The sequence below is a fragment of the Trichosurus vulpecula genome, chromosome 8, assembly GCF_011100635.1.
Source record: "Trichosurus vulpecula isolate mTriVul1 chromosome 8, mTriVul1.pri, whole genome shotgun sequence".
NCBI classification, from domain to species: domain Eukaryota; kingdom Metazoa; phylum Chordata; class Mammalia; order Diprotodontia; family Phalangeridae; genus Trichosurus; species Trichosurus vulpecula.
In genome coordinates this window covers 197,840,116-197,858,809 of record NC_050580.1, presented here as the reverse complement: position 1 = coordinate 197,858,809, position 18,694 = coordinate 197,840,116, and the positions used below count along the sequence as shown (strand labels likewise).

The 18,694-nt window shown below is 40.5% G+C and overlaps 1 protein-coding gene across 1 annotated transcript in view; it reads left to right on the top strand.

Annotated features, from left to right (window-relative positions):
- Positions 1-18,694, top strand: part of TGM5 (transglutaminase 5) — a 69,104-nt gene that overhangs the window by 33,977 nt on the left and 16,433 nt on the right. Inside the window, exons 5-6 of the mRNA XM_036736692.1 lie at positions 3,243-3,371; positions 5,497-5,674. Of these exons, the coding sequence (XP_036592587.1) occupies positions 3,243-3,371; positions 5,497-5,674 (307 nt within the window). The remainder of the gene's footprint in view (positions 1-3,242; positions 3,372-5,496; positions 5,675-18,694) is intronic.

Here is an 18,694-nt window from a genome sequence, read left to right as displayed (position 1 = left end):
TTTTGGAGCTGTCTTTGAACCCTGTATTGCTGAGAAGAGCCAAGTCTATCAAAGTTAGTCCTTACAGATACCGCGTTTGTGTAATCGTGTATAATGCTCTCCTGGTTCTGCTCCCCTCACTCAGCATCAGATCCCATATGTCTTTCCAGGTTATCATGAAGTCTGTCTGCTCCCCATTTCTTATAGCACAATAGTATTCCATTACATTCATATACCACAACTTGTTCAGCCATTCCCCAACTGATGGGCATCCCCTTGATTTCCAATTCTTGCCACCACAAAAAGAGCTGCTACAAATATTTTTGTACATATAGTCCACTTCAAGAGTACTTTTTAAAGGTATACAAAACACTTTTCTCATGACAATCCTATAAAGTAGGTGGTACAAATGTTATTGTCTTCTACAGATAAGGAAACCAAATTGCCCATGGTCACACAGCTAGTAAAATGTCACAGGCAAGATGCTTACCCAGGTCTTTTAATTCTCTTCAGTTCTCTTTCCATTATACTTCTCATGTTGGAAAAGAATTCAATCTCTACTCTCAAAGAATGTGTGATCTAGAAATCAATCAACAAACATTTGTAAAGTGCTTACCATGTATGTGTCAGGTGCCAGGGATACAAAGAGAGAATGCATAGTCTCTGATCACTAGGAATTTAAATTCTATTGGGGAAGACAATATGTACATACACAGGTATATACAAAAAAAATACAAAGTGATGGGGCAGGGTGGAGGGTGGGAAGCATGGGGAGGATCAGGAAGACCTCATGTAGAAGGTGGTTCTTGGTCTTATAGGAGACTAGGGATTCTAAGAGGTGAAGGTAAGTCTAAGAGATTTATTGAGAGGGATGAATTCTAGCTGGGGTAGAGTTGTGGTGGTGGTGGTAAGGTAACCAGGAAGGAAAAGATGCCACTAGGTAGGAATGTGAGGGGGTCACAAAGAATTAGACACAATTGAAAAACGACTGACTAACAAACCACAAGAGATGTGAGAGATGCACTTCATGCATGGAGGAGGGCAGGCTGAGCTGAAAGAATGGTTCACTTTGGTTGGAGTGTAGAGTATACAGAAGGAAGTGTGCTAGAAAAGAACTGGAGTCAGATTATGAGGGGCCTTGAATGCTAAGCTAAGGAATTAGTTAGAAAAGGAAATGTTGACTGATGTAGAGGTATCCCTGGATGCAGTCCTGATAATATGGACAAGTAAATGTGGGGTTTAATTGTCCAATCTGCAAGAAAAACCACTGAGGCAGAGCTCTGAGCCAATGGCACTTTATTAAAGGGCCCATGGTCCCTTCTAAGGAAATGGATGTCAGATCTTCCTCATGATTTGAGACATCTCCATCCTTCAGGACCTTATTTTTATAAGACTTGATACCAGGTTTGATAGCTGAACACTGTAGAGGGGCTACGCAAAATACAGAATCCCATTGGTTGATAGACCTTGCTTCAAGAGCCAAAATGACGTATCAGCCAAAAAAATGGTAGGTCAGCAGGCGGGGTCTCAGGTTGAGCGAAGCATGGGACATCTCCACTGACTAAGTGGGCATAAGATGGTCACCTGCTCATGTTGGAAAAGAGTGAGTGATCCGGAGGTACAAAAATAAGTTGGGGGGCTTTCCATGTCACTGAATCACCTCTGCCACACTGGGCTTGGTCAACATAACAAGGAAAAACAAGGGTGGAGGGCCCCAAGTTAGCTTCCTATGATTAAGCAAGTGAACTTACAATCTGCAGTTCACAGCTCTGGGGCCTAATGTACAGAACTTATAATGACTATCCCTATGGAATCATATCAAGCTGATTAACACTGATGGGTATAGAGTAGGGATCCAAATGAATCGTCTCTCACATAAATCTCATCACAGGCCAAACATACAAGCCTCCATTATGTGGTGCTGTGGTAGAGATACTTCTCTTAGCCCCACAACCCGTGACTGCTATTGCCAAGTACCTCTGACTGCCACACCCTGGACCCCTCAGGACAAGGAGATGGAGGAGAAGTGAATGAATAGATGAGAAGTGGAAGCCAAACCTCAAAATTACTTTTTCCATAATCAAATGAGCTGGAAAGAACATGAGCTGTAAATCAAAAACAAGTTATTTGAGGCTCTTCACAATCTGATGCCAGCGTTATCTCACACTACTCCCTTTCATATACGCTACCCTCTGGCCAAACCGAACTGGTCTATTGACTCTTCCAAAGACTTGTCCCACCCTTTGCTCAGTTCCATGCCTTTGACTATGCTTTACCTAGAATACTCTCCCCACTCTCTACCTCCCATCTCTCTACTTAGTGAAATCTTTCCCACCCTTCAGTAACCACTACAGATGCTACCTCTTCCTGAAGCCTGCCCTGATCTTCCCCCCATCCTGATCCCCAGCCAGAAATAATCTCTGTCCATGCCTTTCCCATAATATTTTGTTTATACTTTTCTCCTAAGAACTTATTCAAATGTGTTTAATAGTTATCGACATATCTGTGCTATCTCCTCAACTAGTCTGTAAACTACATGAATGAAAGAAGTTCTGCCAGATTCATCTTAGTGCCGCCCAATGCCATTGTCTTGCACAGAGAAAGGGCTTAATAATTGTTTTCATTGGATTGTCCCACAAGAACATTATCCATCCTAACAGAAACAAAGGTGACAAACATCATCCAAAACCTCAGGAAATTTTATAAATGTGTCCACTTATGTATGCATTGTGTTTTTTCCCCTAACAAGGGCTACTATTAAATCAACCAAGTGGGCAAATATTAAAATTGGTTTGTATTTACTGGATACATCCCAAATCAGGGCAGGGGGAAAAGCAAAGAAGTGTCTGGGAGAAGGCAAAAAAAACCTTGCCCCCAGTAATCAACCAATTAGATCATCCCCATGTGAACTGACTATTCATACAACAAACTTTTATTAAGCTGTACTTGATGCCAGATACTGGGCTAGGCATTGGGGATACTGAAACAAGCTGAACAGCCTCTGCTATCTAGAACTTTACATTCTATTAGTGGGGAAATAGCCTGTATGCAAGGGAAGGGAAAGGAGGGGAAGGGAAGGCAAGAAAGGCAAGGCAAGTGAAGGGAAACATATACTAATACAAATACAAAATGTATACTAAGAACAAATGAATGTTGAGGGAAGGGAGGAATACATAGACATATAGTCACACATGTACAAATGTGACACGGATGCATGTTTCTCATGGCTTCCCAAACTAATCTCTAAATCCCTCCCGTTGCAGTTTGAAGAAAATATCATAGACATTTGCCTGAAGCTCTTAGACAAGAGCTTGAATTTTCAAGTTGATCCAGTCATGGACTGCGCCCTGCGGGGGAGCTCCGTGTATATCAGCAGAGTTGTCAGTGCCATGGTGAGAGAAGGTTCTGACTCGACAGCCAACAAGAGCTGACCTATTCTGTTTTAGAAATCTCTGGGGAGGAAGGCAGGGGGAGGACTCGGTGCTCCTGGAAGAAGCCCTTTTAGTTAGATTGAAGAGTGAACATAGGTAATAGATCTTCTCAACTAAAGAAGTCCAGCTCCAGAACCTCTGGTATAGACCCTCATTCCCATTAGTTCTGAATTTTATCCTTTGAGAAAAGTTGAGCTCAAAGAGCTAGGAAATTGCCTTGTGCTTTCTAAATTTCATTTGTGCTGAAGTATTAAAAAATAAAAAACAGTCAAATGTCAAACCTGCTAAGAGATGGAGGAAAAAAAATAGGAAATAAGACCAATTAATTAATTAACAAAGGAATTAATTAACAAAGGAACCCTTAACAAAACAAGGAAGTTCTCCAGAAGAGACAAAGTCAGACAACCTAGTCGGGTTATAAACCCCATCTCCTTGGAGAGTAATGCTTCTTAGAAGGTTAAATAATCATAATGACCAATTTAGCCGGGTAAATGTATAACGACCCATCCTGGCCCAGGCAGGAGATGAGGACATGTCTTCTCCTGTTTCCCAGGAGAGGTGGGAGACTATGGGTACAGAATGTTGCATATGCTTTCAAGTACTATTGACTTATCAATTGTTTTTGCTTAATTGTTTGCCCTTGTTACATGGGGAAGTCTTCATTCTGGGTTTCATGGGAGTTGGGTATATCCAGAAATAATTAATATAAAAACAAAAAGCACCAATAAAGAGAGAAAAGAATGTTTCTACCAGAGATAAAGCAGATCTCCCTCCTCTCCATAGAGAACTGGTAGAGTACAGGTACAGAATGAAGCTTATATTGTCAGATATTGCGAACATGTCTGTTTGAGAAGGCATGTATAGAAAGCAGTTGTTCTGAAAAGAATCTGGGGATTTTAGTGGACCACAATCCCAATACAAGCCATCAGTGTGATATGGCAGTCCAAAAAACTAATGCAATCTTAGACTTCATTAAGAGGGAGATAGATAGATGATAGATAGATAGACAGAGAGATAGTTAGATATAGACAGAGATATCTCTATCTATACCTAGATATAGACAGAGATATCTCTATCTATACCTAGATATAGAGATATCTCTATTTCCATAGATATATGTCTATGTATATACCTATGTCTCTCTATATAGCTATAGAAATATACAAAGAGATAGATATCTCTTTATCTATAGATATGTGTCTCTATAGATATATATAGATACAGATATATAGATATACATAAATATAGACACATATACAAGTATATATACATGTACTTATGCATTGTGTATATGTATATGTCTGCATACACACACACACACACATATCTGGATAACAATCTTGCCCTTGTCATATGTCATCTGGAATACTTTGTTCAGTTTTGGGCACCATGGTTTAAGAAGTTCATTGATAAGCTGGAGACTTTCTAGAAAAGGACAGACTCTGAATTCATGACATGAGGATCATCTGAAGAAATGGGCATGTTTAGCTCAGAGAAGACAATGGGGGCTGAGATGACTGTGTTCAAATATTCAAAGGGTCGTCATGTGGAGGAGAGATTGGCCAAGTTCTGTATGTCTCCCAAGGACAGAACCAGGAGGAGCGGGGGTGGAAGTTGCAGAGGCAAATGGAGGGAAAATGTTAGCTGTTCAAATGTGGAATGACTTATTTCGAGAGGTGGCGGCTTCTTTGGAGGTCTTCAAGCAGAGGCCAGATGCTTCTTTTTGGGATATGTTATAGTGAGGATTCTTTCCAATTTTCTGATTCTATGATTGTTTTTACTTAACTATATTTTTTGATACAAGGGCAGGTTTGGAGGTGGGGGAGATTTTTAGTAAATGACAGTGATGGAGACAGAGAGAGAGAGAGAGAGAGAGAGAGTGGGAGAGACAGAGGGAGTGGGGGAGGTGAGGGGGGGGGGGAGAGGGAGAGGGAGAGACAGAGAGGGAGAGACAGAGAGAGAGAGAGAGAGAGAGAGAGGGAGGGAGGGAGAGAGGGAGAGAGAGAGAGAATGGGACAGAGAAGCATCAATAAAAGCTTTAAAAAAAAAAAGAAAATCAATACTTCAAAACATGCCTTTCTTGTAGATCAACAGCAATGATGACAGTGGTGTACTCAATGGGAAATGGAGTGAGGGCTACGATGATGGAATCAGCCCCTCTGAATGGAATGGTAGTGTGGCCATCTTGAAGCAGTGGTATGCCACAGGGGGCCAGCCTGTGAAATACGGACAGTGCTGGGTCTTTGCAGCTGTGATGTGCACAGGTAAGCAGTTCGGAGGTAGAAGAGACCGGGGTCATCATTCACCCTGGTTCGAAAGTTATTTTGAAAATATTAGAAAAAAAGAAAATATTAGGAAGTGTGATTATTTAAATAACTTCTAAACTGTTTCCATTTTGGCTTCATCTATAGGATTTTAGGATTTAGAGCTAGAAAGAGCTTTAGGGAATCTTCATTGTACAGTTGGGAAAATTGAAGTTCCACTTATCTAAGGTCACACAACTAGTAAGCAGCAAGGTCTAGATTTGAATCCTGGCCCTCTGGCTCCAAATCCAGTGCTTACTCCACTATCCTACACTGCATTCACATTAACCAACATCCAGAACCATAACTAGGGTAGGTGGTTAGAACTTTATCTACGGGGTCGAAATTTTGAAATAAATAATGATTTGAAGAGATGGCAATTTAAAATTTTGTTACATTTGCTTGTTGACAGTTCATTTATTCTTTCAGCATCATAGATTGATAATTAGAGCATTTATTAATTACTTATTGTTACAGATACATAGAAACAACTGAGCTCATTGCTTAGTTAGCAAGAATAATTAGTTAAAATAAGAAACTCCTCATTATTAATAATACCCATCTGTAACACATAATTAATTCCCCCTCCCAGTCACTAAATTTGTCTTCATTGCTTTCTATATTATTTTCACATCGTGAATTATAAAGAGGGCAGCTTGTCCCAAACACCAAAACTGCTACTTACAGCTCTACAAACATCACCAGTTTTCATTGACCGATGTATTTACATCTGAAATGTTCCATCTTTGTGCTTAGCCTTCAAATGCCTGAACCAATTTTGAAGGTCAGTTTTGAAGGAGAAACGGTGTTTAGCATGATGCACTGGAAGAAAATACTAGACCTAGAGTCAAATCCCGTCTCTACAATTTATTCCTTAGGTGACCATTCAGCAAACTGATTACCTCTCTGGGCCTCAGTTTGCCCACCTTCAAATTAAGGGGATTAGACTAGATAGCCTCTAAGGTCCTTTCCAGCTCTATGCTGTGATTTTTGAGAGTGATACAGTGAGGAGTAAACTTGATGGGTGAAGACATATTACATTAGCAGAAAGAAAGTCTAGAAAAAATATTTATTAAGAAAGAGGTGATGACTTTTGTTGTTCAGTCATTTCAGTCATATCTCTTTGTGACCCCATTTGGAATTTTCTTGGCAAAGATACTGGAGTGGTTTGCCATTTCCTTCTCCAGATAATTTTTCAGATGAGGAAACTGAGGCAAACAGGGTTAAGCAACTTGCCCAGGGTCACAGAGCTAGTAAGTGTCTAGGGCCAGATTTGAACTCAGGAAGATGAGTCTTCCTGACTTTAGGCCTGCTGCTCCATCCGCTGCAAAGAAGGCAAGAAGAAACAGGTTGTGGGATAGAAAAAAGAATAAGCAACAAAGAAAGAAATAGAAAAAAGGAAGTTGTAATCATAGCTCACATTTATTGAGAACATTATGGTTCACAAAGTGATTTCCTTATAACAATTCTGTGAGATTTCAACACAAGTATCATTCCCATTTGACAAATGAGGAACTGAGACTCAGAGAGATAAAGAGTTCACAGTCATACATCTAGTAAGTGCCAAAACTAGGACTAAAAAAAACAAGTGTTCTGACCCCTAAGTTCAGTCCTTTTTCCATGACATAGTGCAACTGAGACCTGGGAAAGACCTTAGCTTAAAAAGGCCAAGGTCTCCCACTGCATCTGGGGCCATTTCCAGTTGATGGTTCTGGGGGAGAGAGTGTGGCTGGTGATTTTGCATAGTCCTGCCTCACTTAAATCCAATTCACTTGCAAGTAATGGCATCACCTCCCTGACATCCTGGTCTTCTTCGAGAACAAAGGACAAACAAAGGTAACAGCTAAAGAGATGAAGGTGGGTCAAAATCTTGAGGGAGGATGTAGAATGAAGTAAGTCACACACGAAGGTCTTCTGTCTCTAAGACTGAGAAATCTTCCTACCTCACTCTATCCACAGTCACCTGTCGCCTTTGGCTGCCTTCCCCACTGCTATCAATTCCCTTAGTGGTTAATAGCAACACAGACTCTCTGCCCATGTCTCTGATCTTGGGCTCAGCCAGGAAATTATTTCTCTGGCTGTCTGGGAAAATAACAAGCAGAGATACATCAAGAGCCCTTGGCTTTCTCTATCACCAAGCCTCAGTTTAGCCAGGTCAGCACACAAATTAATATATTTTGAGATGGTAAATCTTCCCTGTCAAAATCTGGACTAAAAAAAGAGCAAAGTATTTGGGATAATAAGATCTAGAGTTGGGAGGAAACTTGGAGGACATCTAGTCCAGAGTGCAGCCTTAACCAGATTAAAATATAATTGGGAAATAATTAACAAGATAAACAGAATTACAATAAAACATAGACAATATTACATTTCAAAAGTAAGTCAATATGCAGCCAGCAGGGATCCTTATGTATACATTAGTAGCACCCCTCCACCCCGTTTCTATTTGAGTTTGGCACCACTAATCTAATCTAAGATCCATTTCACAAGTGGGGAAACTGAGGTCTGGAGAGGTTAAGTAGATTGCTTGAGGTCACACAAGGCAGTTAGTAGCAAGGCTGTGATTCAAATTCAGGCACTATGACTCCAAATTCAGCACTCTTTCCATTTTTCCTTACAACAACCCTATAAGGTAGATGGGGCAGGTATGATTATCCTCATCTTACACACGAAGAGACTGAGGTCCAGGTAGGTTATACGTCTCAGCGGTAGAAAGTGGCAGATCTAGGGCTCTACATTAAGTCTTTTCATTCTCAATCCACAACTGCATCCTTCTTTCCTGACAGTCCAAAGCATGGGGCTCCCTGGTCAACTGTCTCCTTCATTCCTTTATTTTTTCCTGTGGCTTAAATATGTTAAGACTTCTGTCCTTGCAAGGTCAGCTCCCCACTCTGCCACTGCCAGCAGGAAAATATGGACTCCCTACCCTGCTAAATCCTGGAAAAAAGCCCAGATCTATAAGGATAGTGCTGATTTCATCGGTCAGCGATGGGGAAGTCTCAGGCCTACTACTTAGGAGAAGAGACAGTTCCTAACCCCATCTGAATACCTTGGACTTGGAAAATATAAACAGAGGGAACCCTCAGAATGGGAAATAAGACAAATGGCACAATTAATCCCCTAAATCATTGAGGTGAGGGTTTGATGAACTGGATAATATGAATCACACAGAAGACTGACTGGTGAGTTGACAAGACCCGCCTGATCAGAAGTAAGGCAGGTAATCTCACACCCAGGAGCAGACTAGAGAGGGAACCAACCTGGCTGGGTGTGGATTTAAGAAAATGGGTGTCTGAGCCTGAGTGATGAGAGGTGGGTGGTGTCAGTGAGGGAAAATCATGCAAATTTTATAGTTCAATTAAAATGTTTATGAGGATAAACCTGGGAGGCAAAAGAGTATTGTATGCCACATGGCCTGGCTCTGTCTACACTCCAGTCAAACTCCAGCATTCCCTAATAGGACTGTCTAGTTATATCTATATCTACACATATATACATTTACATATGTGCATATATATGTGTGTGTATATATGTTACATATATAGAAAACATATCTAATATATACATACAGGGGAAAGATATATATAATATATACATACAGGGAAGAAAGAGACAAGAGAGAGAGAGAGACAGAGACAGAGACAGAGAGACAGAGAGGGAGGGAGAGAGAGAAGAGAGAGAGAGAGAGAGGGAAAGAGAGAGCGCAACACCATAATGTAAGAAACAAGAGAGTTTGCCTCAGACGGAGGAAGGCCCACATCCAAATCCCAATGGGCCTCTGACACATACTGGCTGGGAGATTCCCAGCAAGTTATAACCTCTCAATGACCTACACAATTTTCTCAGACTCTATTTTGTAGAGAAGATCCTGATCTGAACTTGTAAAGGAAATCCTCATGTTTAGCTCCTACATAGATGAAATCACAGGTCTAGTTTAAAAAATTTTTTTTTCATAGAGGCTCAGAAAAGGTGGGCGTGATGAAACAGACTCAATTTTACCCCTTTGGAGTAGAAGAGACCCATCCCTGCCCCTGCCACCCAAGTACAGTTGAGTACAATCAGATTTAAAGCTAGAAGGATCCTTTAGAGGTTACCTAGTCTAGCACTCTCATTTTATTTTTGGACTAGAAATGTAATTTCATTGGTTTGAGGATCTTCAGTTAATCAATAAGCATGTATTGTGTACTATAGACCAAGCATTTGGCTAAGCAATAGGGATACAAAAAAGGCAAACAAACAAAAAAATATGTTCAGGATAAATGGCAGACCATTAATAGAGGGAAAGCGATAGCTTTAAGGGGGATCAGGAGAGGCTTCTTGGTGAGGTTTTAGCTTCCACTATTGTAGTTGTTGTCATCCTTCATTTTCAAAGAGGACCAATGATGTCATGGGTGATATCTTGACTTCTGAGTGAATTAGAAGGAAGCCAGGGAGGCTGGGAGGCCTAAGGAGATGAGCAGTGAGACAATTCCAGGCACAGAGGACAGCCAGCAATGGAGTGCTATGTGCCAGGCACAGGAAGAAGACCAGTGTCACTGGATCTAAGAATACCTGGAGGAGAGGAAGGTAGAAGAAGACTAGAAAGGTAGTAAGGGGCCAGTTTATTAAGGGCTCTGTCTGCCAGAGGATTTTATATTTGATCCTTGAAGTGGTTAGGAGAGGGAGGTAATAAGGGCAGACTTTCACTTTAGGATGAGGAAACTCTCTCTACCAAGTAAAACACCAGTGATATAAAACTAAAAATAGTCTCTGCCCTGGGAGAATGTACATTCTACCTTGGGTGCTACGACCTGTATACAGAGTGTTCCTAAAGTCTGGATGCACAGGCAAGAAATGAAATGAATGAAATTTTCAACAACAATTTATTTAATTGGAATATTAACAACTAACATCTTCAATATGATTTCCATCATTTGTGATGCAAAGGTTATTGCGCTTTGCAGATTCATGTGAACTCGATGCAGTAACTCCATATTGCTGTCCATTTTAGCACATTCACTCTTTATGCGTTCAATCAAGTGTGCTGTATCTATGATTTTCATTGAGTACACCTTCTCCTTTAGCATACCGCAGAAAAAAAAGAAGTCAAGGCGGCTAAGGTCTGTTAATATTCCAAATATTTCAAAATAGGCATTTTTGCCTATGTGTCCAGACTAGGGACACCCTGTGTGTGTGTATTTTATACATATATATATATATATATATAATATATATAATATATATACACACACACACATATATATATATAGGTATTGTTTAGTTGTGTCCAACTCTTTGTGACTCCATTTGGGGTTTTCTTGGCAAAGACACAGGAGTGGTTTGCCATTTCCTCCTCTAGCTCATTTTATAGATGGGGAAACTTAGGCAAACAGGGTTTAGTGACTCACCCAGGGTCACACAGCTAGTAAGTGTCTGAGCCTGGATTTGAACTCAGGAAGATGAGTCTTCCTGACTCCAGGCCTGGCCACTCTATCCACTGCGCCACTTAGCTGCTCTGTAGCCTATACATAGATAAGTAAAATACAAGATGATTTGAGGAAGGAGAGAGTAGTCACAGCTGGAGGATGAGGGAAAGGTTCCCATAGAAGGTAGGAGCCCTTGAGATGATCCTTGAAGAAAGAAGGCTGAGGATTCTAAAAGGCAGAGATGAAAAATGGAAAAAACAGCAGAAGCCTTCACACACTCCATACACTGGACCAGATCTCTAGTCTAGTCCCCCTTCTGACTAGAAGCTCTCTCCACATCTGGTTGCAGTCGGTTTTACCCGGACATTTCATAGGAGTATAGATTTGGAGCTATAAAGGAGGAACCTTAGAAGTCAGAGTACAACCCTCTTATTTTACAGATGTGGTAACCATGCAGCGAGTTTAAGTGACTTTCCCAAGGTAACACAGGTGGTTGCGATTCGAACCTAGGTCCTCAGACTTAAAATCCTATGTTCTTTCTACTACATGAGGGCACCACTATTAGGGGTGGGGAACCTGCAGCCTTGAGGCCACATGTTTTCTTCTACGTCCTTGGGTGTGACCTTTTGACTGAGTCCAAATTTTACAAAGCAAATCCTTTTATTAAGGTGATTTGTTCTGCGAAGTTTGGATTCAGTCAAAGGGCCACACTTGAGGATCAAGAGGGCCACAGGCTCCTCACTTCTGATCTAGACCCATCCTGTTCATCTCCAAATAGAGGAATGGGGAGTGAAGGGGAAGGAAACAAGCATTTATTAAGCACCTACTGTATGCCTGCCACATTGCTAAGCACTTTAAAAATGTTATCTCATTTGAACCTTTGCTTTAAGTCAGGGTCAGAGAAGTCCAGGGGACAAGCATGCACTTTCCCATGTTTTGTGAACTGATTTGGACCTTTTTACCCTTTTGTTGTTGTTTATCCTTCTAAGAGGACCAATGACGTCATGGGGTGATGTCTTGACTTGCTCATGAGTTGGATTTAAGTGAGGCAGAGCTGCACAGTTATCAGCCTCATTCTCTCTTCCAGAGTCTAGTTGCAAGATAAAAGTCAAGATGACTTTTTGCACTTTAGGGACAGAGAAGAAGATGGGAGTATCAATGACTTTTTATGCTTCTGAAAACTTTCTGGTAGCCACATGTCATCGGAATTTACCCAGACTGCATTGTGGAGGAAGACTCTGACCTTACCTATAATTCACTCAAGTTACTTTGTGCTCAAATCTCTTGAACTCAGAATTACTTAAAGTCTCACCAATTTTCCATATTTCAACCTTACTATGCAGTTGACTTCCAGGAGCGTATACTGGCCAGGGCTTTTGTTGGCATTTGCATTTTTTGGCCTCCAAAGCATCCTGCCCAAGCTTTACTTCAGAGCAAACCCCTGGCCAAAGCACTTTTTACTGTCATCTATGGAGTCATAAGTCATTTAGGGTGGCTTGGATTTCTTCCTGGTTTTTTTTAATTCCCTAATGTAACAGAGACTTCTTACAGGATCATAAGAGTTGAAAGGGATCTTTAGAGACCGTTGGTTCTTAGGATTTTAGTCCTAAAGATCAGCTAGTCAATTTTCCTCATTTTATAGAGAGGAACACTGAGGCCCAGAGAAAATAAGTGACTTGTTATTCTTAGATCTTTAGAATTCAAACCCAGCATTCTTTCTACTGTGCCATGCTGTCTCCCAGTAGGTCAACTAGTTCAACCTTCCACCCATAACAGGAATCTCTTCTAATATATACTCCCTATGTGACCTTGGGTAGATAGTTTTCCCCCTCTGGGCTTCAGCTTCCTTATCTATACTATGAGAGAGTTGTGTTCTAAGGTCCTTCCAGCTCTAAGTCCTATAAACATTCCTAATAAATATTTCTCTCTCTTCTGCTTTAACATTTTCAGTGACAGAGTATCATTACCTTATGAGGTAGACCATCCTATTCATAGACATCTCTATTTGAGAGGAGGGGGCAGCTAGGTGGTGCCATAGCGCACAGAGTGAAAGGCCTAGAGTCAAAAAAGGCTCATCTTCCTGAGCTCAAATCCAGCCTCAGACACTTCCAGCTGTGTGACCCTGGTCAAGTCACTTAACCCTGTTTGCCTCCTTTTCCTCATCTGCAAAACGAGCTGGAGAAGGAAATGGCAAACCAGTCTAGTATCTTTGTCAAGAAAACCCCAAATGGGGTCACCAAGAGTCAGACATGACTGAAACAACTGAATAACAACAAATTTGAAAGGAAAAAACAAATTCTGTCTCATTGTAACTTTCAGAATCATTGAACTTGGAAAGACCTCAGAGTCTAACCCCAACAGGGGTCATGCTATCTGTGCTACAAATTATATAGTGATACGAAAATCACAATCTCTCTAAAGCAGCCCATACTATTTTTGCTAATTGCTGGAAGTTTTTCCTCAAATTGAAAGAAATCTCTCTTCCAATAACTTCCATAATTAAATTCTAGTTCTGCCCTTCAGGAGCAAACAAATTAATCTAATGCCTATTCCATGAGTTTCATTTGTTGTTCAATAATGTTTTTTCGTTCAGTCACGTCCAACTCTTTGTGACCTCATTTGAGGTTTTCTTGGCAGAGATGCTGGAATGGTTTGCATTTCCTTCTCCAGCTCTTTTTACAGATGAGGAAACGGAGGCAAATGGGATTAAGTGATTTGCCTAGGGTCACAGAGCTAATAAGTGTCTTATCTGAACTCAGAACTTCCTGATTCCAGGCCCAGCTGCCTAGAGTCAGGAAGATCTGATTTCAAATCCAGTCTCAGACACTTACTAGCTGTGTCTCAGACACTTACTAGACCTTGAGCAAGTCACTTAACCTCTGTTTGCCTTAGTTTCTCCAACTGTCAAACAAGAATAATAATAGCACCTACATTGCAGGGTTGTTGTGAGGGTCAAGTGAGATAATAATTAGGAAGTGCTTAGCACAATGTCTGGCATGTAGTAGGTGCCATATAAATGCATATTCCCTTCCTTTCTCTAAGCTCCAACTCTTCCATTTTTTCAGCCGGTCTTCATATGGCATAGTTTATAATTTTATCACCATCCCGGTCACCCTTTTGGACTTATTTCTACTTGTCATTGTCCCTGATAGCTAAAATGTGGCACTAGAACTGATGCCATACCTCATTTCTGGAGTATTTTATCCAATTGTGGTTTCACGTTTTAATCATAAAATTAAGCTAGTATTAGGAGGGGTTTTTTTTTTTAGTCAATGAATGAATGAACAACAAAAATATATTAATCACTTACTATTTGCCAGGCACTGTATCAAGTGCTGGGGATACAAATATCCCTGCCCTCAAGTAGCTTACATTCTATTGGGGGGAAAGAACACACAGGAGAACTCAGGTCAGGTAGTCATGATGTGATTTCTATTTTCAGAACCAGAGTGGGAATAATGGGGAAAAGTTACATTTGCGGCTTCATATCAGCCATATCACACCTTGACATATATTCCTCGAAACTGGGCAACTAATTGTCTGACACCAAGTTCAGGAGCTATTAAATTAGCTCTTATCTGATCCAGCCTGTTAAGATATTGTTGGATCTGGCTTCTGTCATTCAACATATTCTATTTCCCTCCTGGCTTCTTGTCGTCTGAAAATTTAACAAGCAAGTCTTCTGTACCTTCATAAAACGGATATGTTGGGTGGAATAAGATTAAGGATAAAACTTTGTGGCACTTCACTAGATACCTCCTTCCATTTTAATCACCTCTCTTTAGATTTGGTTTATTTGTTAATTCCTACTCTGTGAGTTTGGGTGTTCAGCTGGTTCTGAACCCACCTGACATATTTTTCTTTCTATCTTGTCTGTAAGGATACTATGAACGGTTTTGTCAAACACCTTGTTGAAATGTAAACATACTGTATCTATGGTGTTTCTTTAGTCTACCACCTTAATAACATTTCTATCCATTGGTTCTACTTCTACCTTATGGAATTATACAAATTAAGTTTAATCCCCCTATATATCACAGTCTTAATATCTAAAGATAGTTTTCAGTCCCGCTTGCCTACTTTTGTCCAAATATGTCAGTTCCTTCCATTATTTCAACTCTGTTCAATTGAATTCGATAAACATTAAGTATCTACTATATAAAAAGCTAGGCGACAGACAGGTGATGCAGTGAAAAGAGTGCCAGGCCTGGAGTCTGGAAGATAAGTTTAAATCTTTGTTAACTCCTTAAGGTTGCTTTCCTTAGAAAAGCAGATCAGAGAACCTGTGCTGGCAGCTCTCGTTGCTGGTCTTATACTCCTACAGCAGCTGCTAGCCACACTGTTGTTATGACCCGGGCATCATTGTCATATTCCTCATCTGTAAAAGAGTTGGCGAAGGAAACGGCAAACCACTCCAGAATTTCTGCCAAGAGAATTCCAAATGGAGTCATAAAGATTCAGACACAACTGAAAACAACTAAACAACAAAAAAAAATTATAGTGTATAACTATAGGTTCATAGGTAAGAGAAGCCGTAGTTACTGGCTACATTCACTCTTTTTAGAGCAGCTAAGTGGTTCAGTGGATAGAATGCTAGGCCTGGAGCTAGAAATGACTAAACAACAACAAAGAGTGGCCTAATCTGTAGTGATTTGGGTTTGGAATCAAGTGAGTGCCATCTTAATCCTCAATTACTAGACGTGGAACCATGAGCAAGTCATTTCTTCTCCCAAGCCCAATTTCATTAGTAAGGAAAGTGTTTTGCAAATCCCAAAGCACTACAAAACTGTGGGTTGTGTTTATTTTGTTTGTTTTATTTCACCTCTCCTCCACCTACCCTTTGTTGTTGTGCTATTTTCTATCCAACTCTTCATGACCTCATTCAGGGTTTTCTTGGCAAAGATACTAGAGTGGTTTGCCATTCACAGCAGGTCTGGGCAGAACGAAAGAAACAAGGTGGGTGGGGAAGAGTCATCACTTCACTTTGCATCAGTTCATATAAGCTTTCCCATGATTCTCTGTGTTCATTGTAATCATCATTTCTTACAGCACATGCCATCTCTTTTTAAAAAATTATTGCTATTTTCATTTTCATATCATCTGAATTTCTCAATATATCTCCTCTGCCTCTTCCCAGAGAGGTATCACATTTACCACCTCTTCAATAGAACTGGATTTTCTAAGCAAGCCCCCTACAGACCAATTATTCATTTTCAAGGACTATACCTAAAATTCTAATCACTGACACCAGATGGATTATGATGTACCTTAACTTATGGTCTGGCAGTTATGCTATCACCAGGCATATACACACACACACACACACACACACACACACACACACACACACATATATATGTGTACATATATATATAGTATGTGTACTATATATATATATATATATGATACTTTATGGTTTACAAAGTTCCTTCTTCACACAGCCCTATATTGAAAGTATCAACATAACCCCACTTTACAGATAATGAAACTGAGACTCAGGTAGGTCATGTGAATTACCCAAGGTCACAAAAGTAGTACCAGAACCAGGCTTCAAAAGGCAGCATTTTTTCCACTATACAGTGACATAAAGCTTACTTGTCAGGCAATTTTATTTTTCTATAAATATAAAACACTATTGAAGGAATTACATGTTAATTATTTCCTAAAAAGATGGATAATTATGATAATAACTCACATTTGTAAACCCTCAAGGGTTTAATCAAGAATTTTACAAATATTATTTCATTTGATCCTCAGAACAACCCTCTAGAGGTAGGTAGTAGAAATAACAATAACCCTATTTTACTGGTAAGGAAAATGAGATTCGGAGCCATCATAGAATCATAGGTTTGGAGTTATAAGGGACCTCAGAGGCTATTCATCCACCCTCCTTCATTAGACTTCCCCAAGGTCATGCAGCTAGTAAGCTGCAAAGCCAGGCTTAGAATCTAAGTCTTCTGAATCAAAGTCCAATTGTCATTCCACCATAACTGCTAGAGAAAGCTTTAAAAGAAATTTGACAACTAAGGATACTTTGGCATCTTCTAAAAAGAATAATAACTAACATTTATAGAGTCCTTTAAGGTTTACAAAGTAATTATCTCATCTGATCCTCACAACAACATGAAACAAGTGCTATTATCCCCATTTTACAGACGAGTAAACTGAGTTTACAGCACTTAAGTGACTTGCCCAGGGTCACACAGCTAGTATGTGTCTGAGGCTGCATTTGAACTCAGATCTCTGTCACTACAGGTTTAACACTCTATCCACTATGCCACATAGCTGCCTTGATAGATTTAAATTTCAACTGCTGTCCATCTCTCCATACCTGAGGTGTAGTTTATTTAGGCTTGGTGATGTGTTCAGATTTGAATCATTTGGGGGCCATAGCAGCCTCTTGATCAGGGAAGTGACACAATGAAAGAGGTATAGCAATAAAAGTACAATATTTGGAGTCAGAGAACCTAGGTTCGAATTCTACTCTACTGCTTACTACCTGTGTAAAGTCACTTTCCTTGTCTGTGTCTCAGTTCCCTAATCTGTAAACTTAGTGAGTTAATTGTGATAATCTCTAAAGTCCCTTCCAGCTTGGACTCTATGAGAGGGGTAAGATCACAAATAATTTAGCATGGACAACAGCCATAAACATAACAATAGCTGACATTTATATACCTGTCCTCCCCAAAAGCCTTATGGCATAATATAACTGCCATTATCTCCACTAAACAAATGAAGAAAACTGAGGCTCAGAGAGGCTATGCAAGAGACAGTTAGTGAATGGACTGCTGCTCCTGGAATCAGAAAGACCTGAGTTCAAATCCTGCCTCAGAAACTTAAAAACTGCATGGCCTGGGGTACCTCATTTAACCTCTACCTCAGTTTCCTCATCTGTAAATAGCACTTACCTCTTAGGGTTGTTTTGAGGATAAAATAAAATCATATTTATAAGGCACCTTGTAAACCTTAAAATGTCACATAAACACTAGCTTATTATAACCTCTGATTCTAAATCCAGCCATCTTCCCATGACACCCATTTGCCCTGACAACACAAAACCTCCTAGACCTATGGCCTGTACAGATTATATCCACTAAGAACATTAAATAGATGCCGATACTGTCATTGGTACTTCAAGCGGCCATTCGTAAATTAGCATGAAGAACTCTCAGGAGGTCGTCTTTTCGCTTTCCCCCAAAATGTGTCTAAATAGAGAGGAACAGTCGCCTGCGTATATCAGGTCTGAGATCAGCGTTGTTGACTGACCGACTTTTCCAGATCGGGCGCATTTTCTAGGTGATGAGTGTCTCATGCATCCGTCTGACTTTACCCTTCCCAAACGTTCCCCCACTGGATTCTGAGAAGTCGCCCTCCCCTTGCTCCGCAAGGATCTCGGGGATCCTCTTGCCCCGCAAGGACCTCGGTGCTCTCTTTGCACCTTGACTGGCTTCATTTCCAGGCCTCCAGCACCCCCCCCTTGGCTCCGCCCTGCATCTCCTACGCCTGCTTTCACGCACCTAGGCTGTGAAGACTCTTCCCCACCCACCTTGTTTCTTTCGTTCTGCCCAGACCTGCC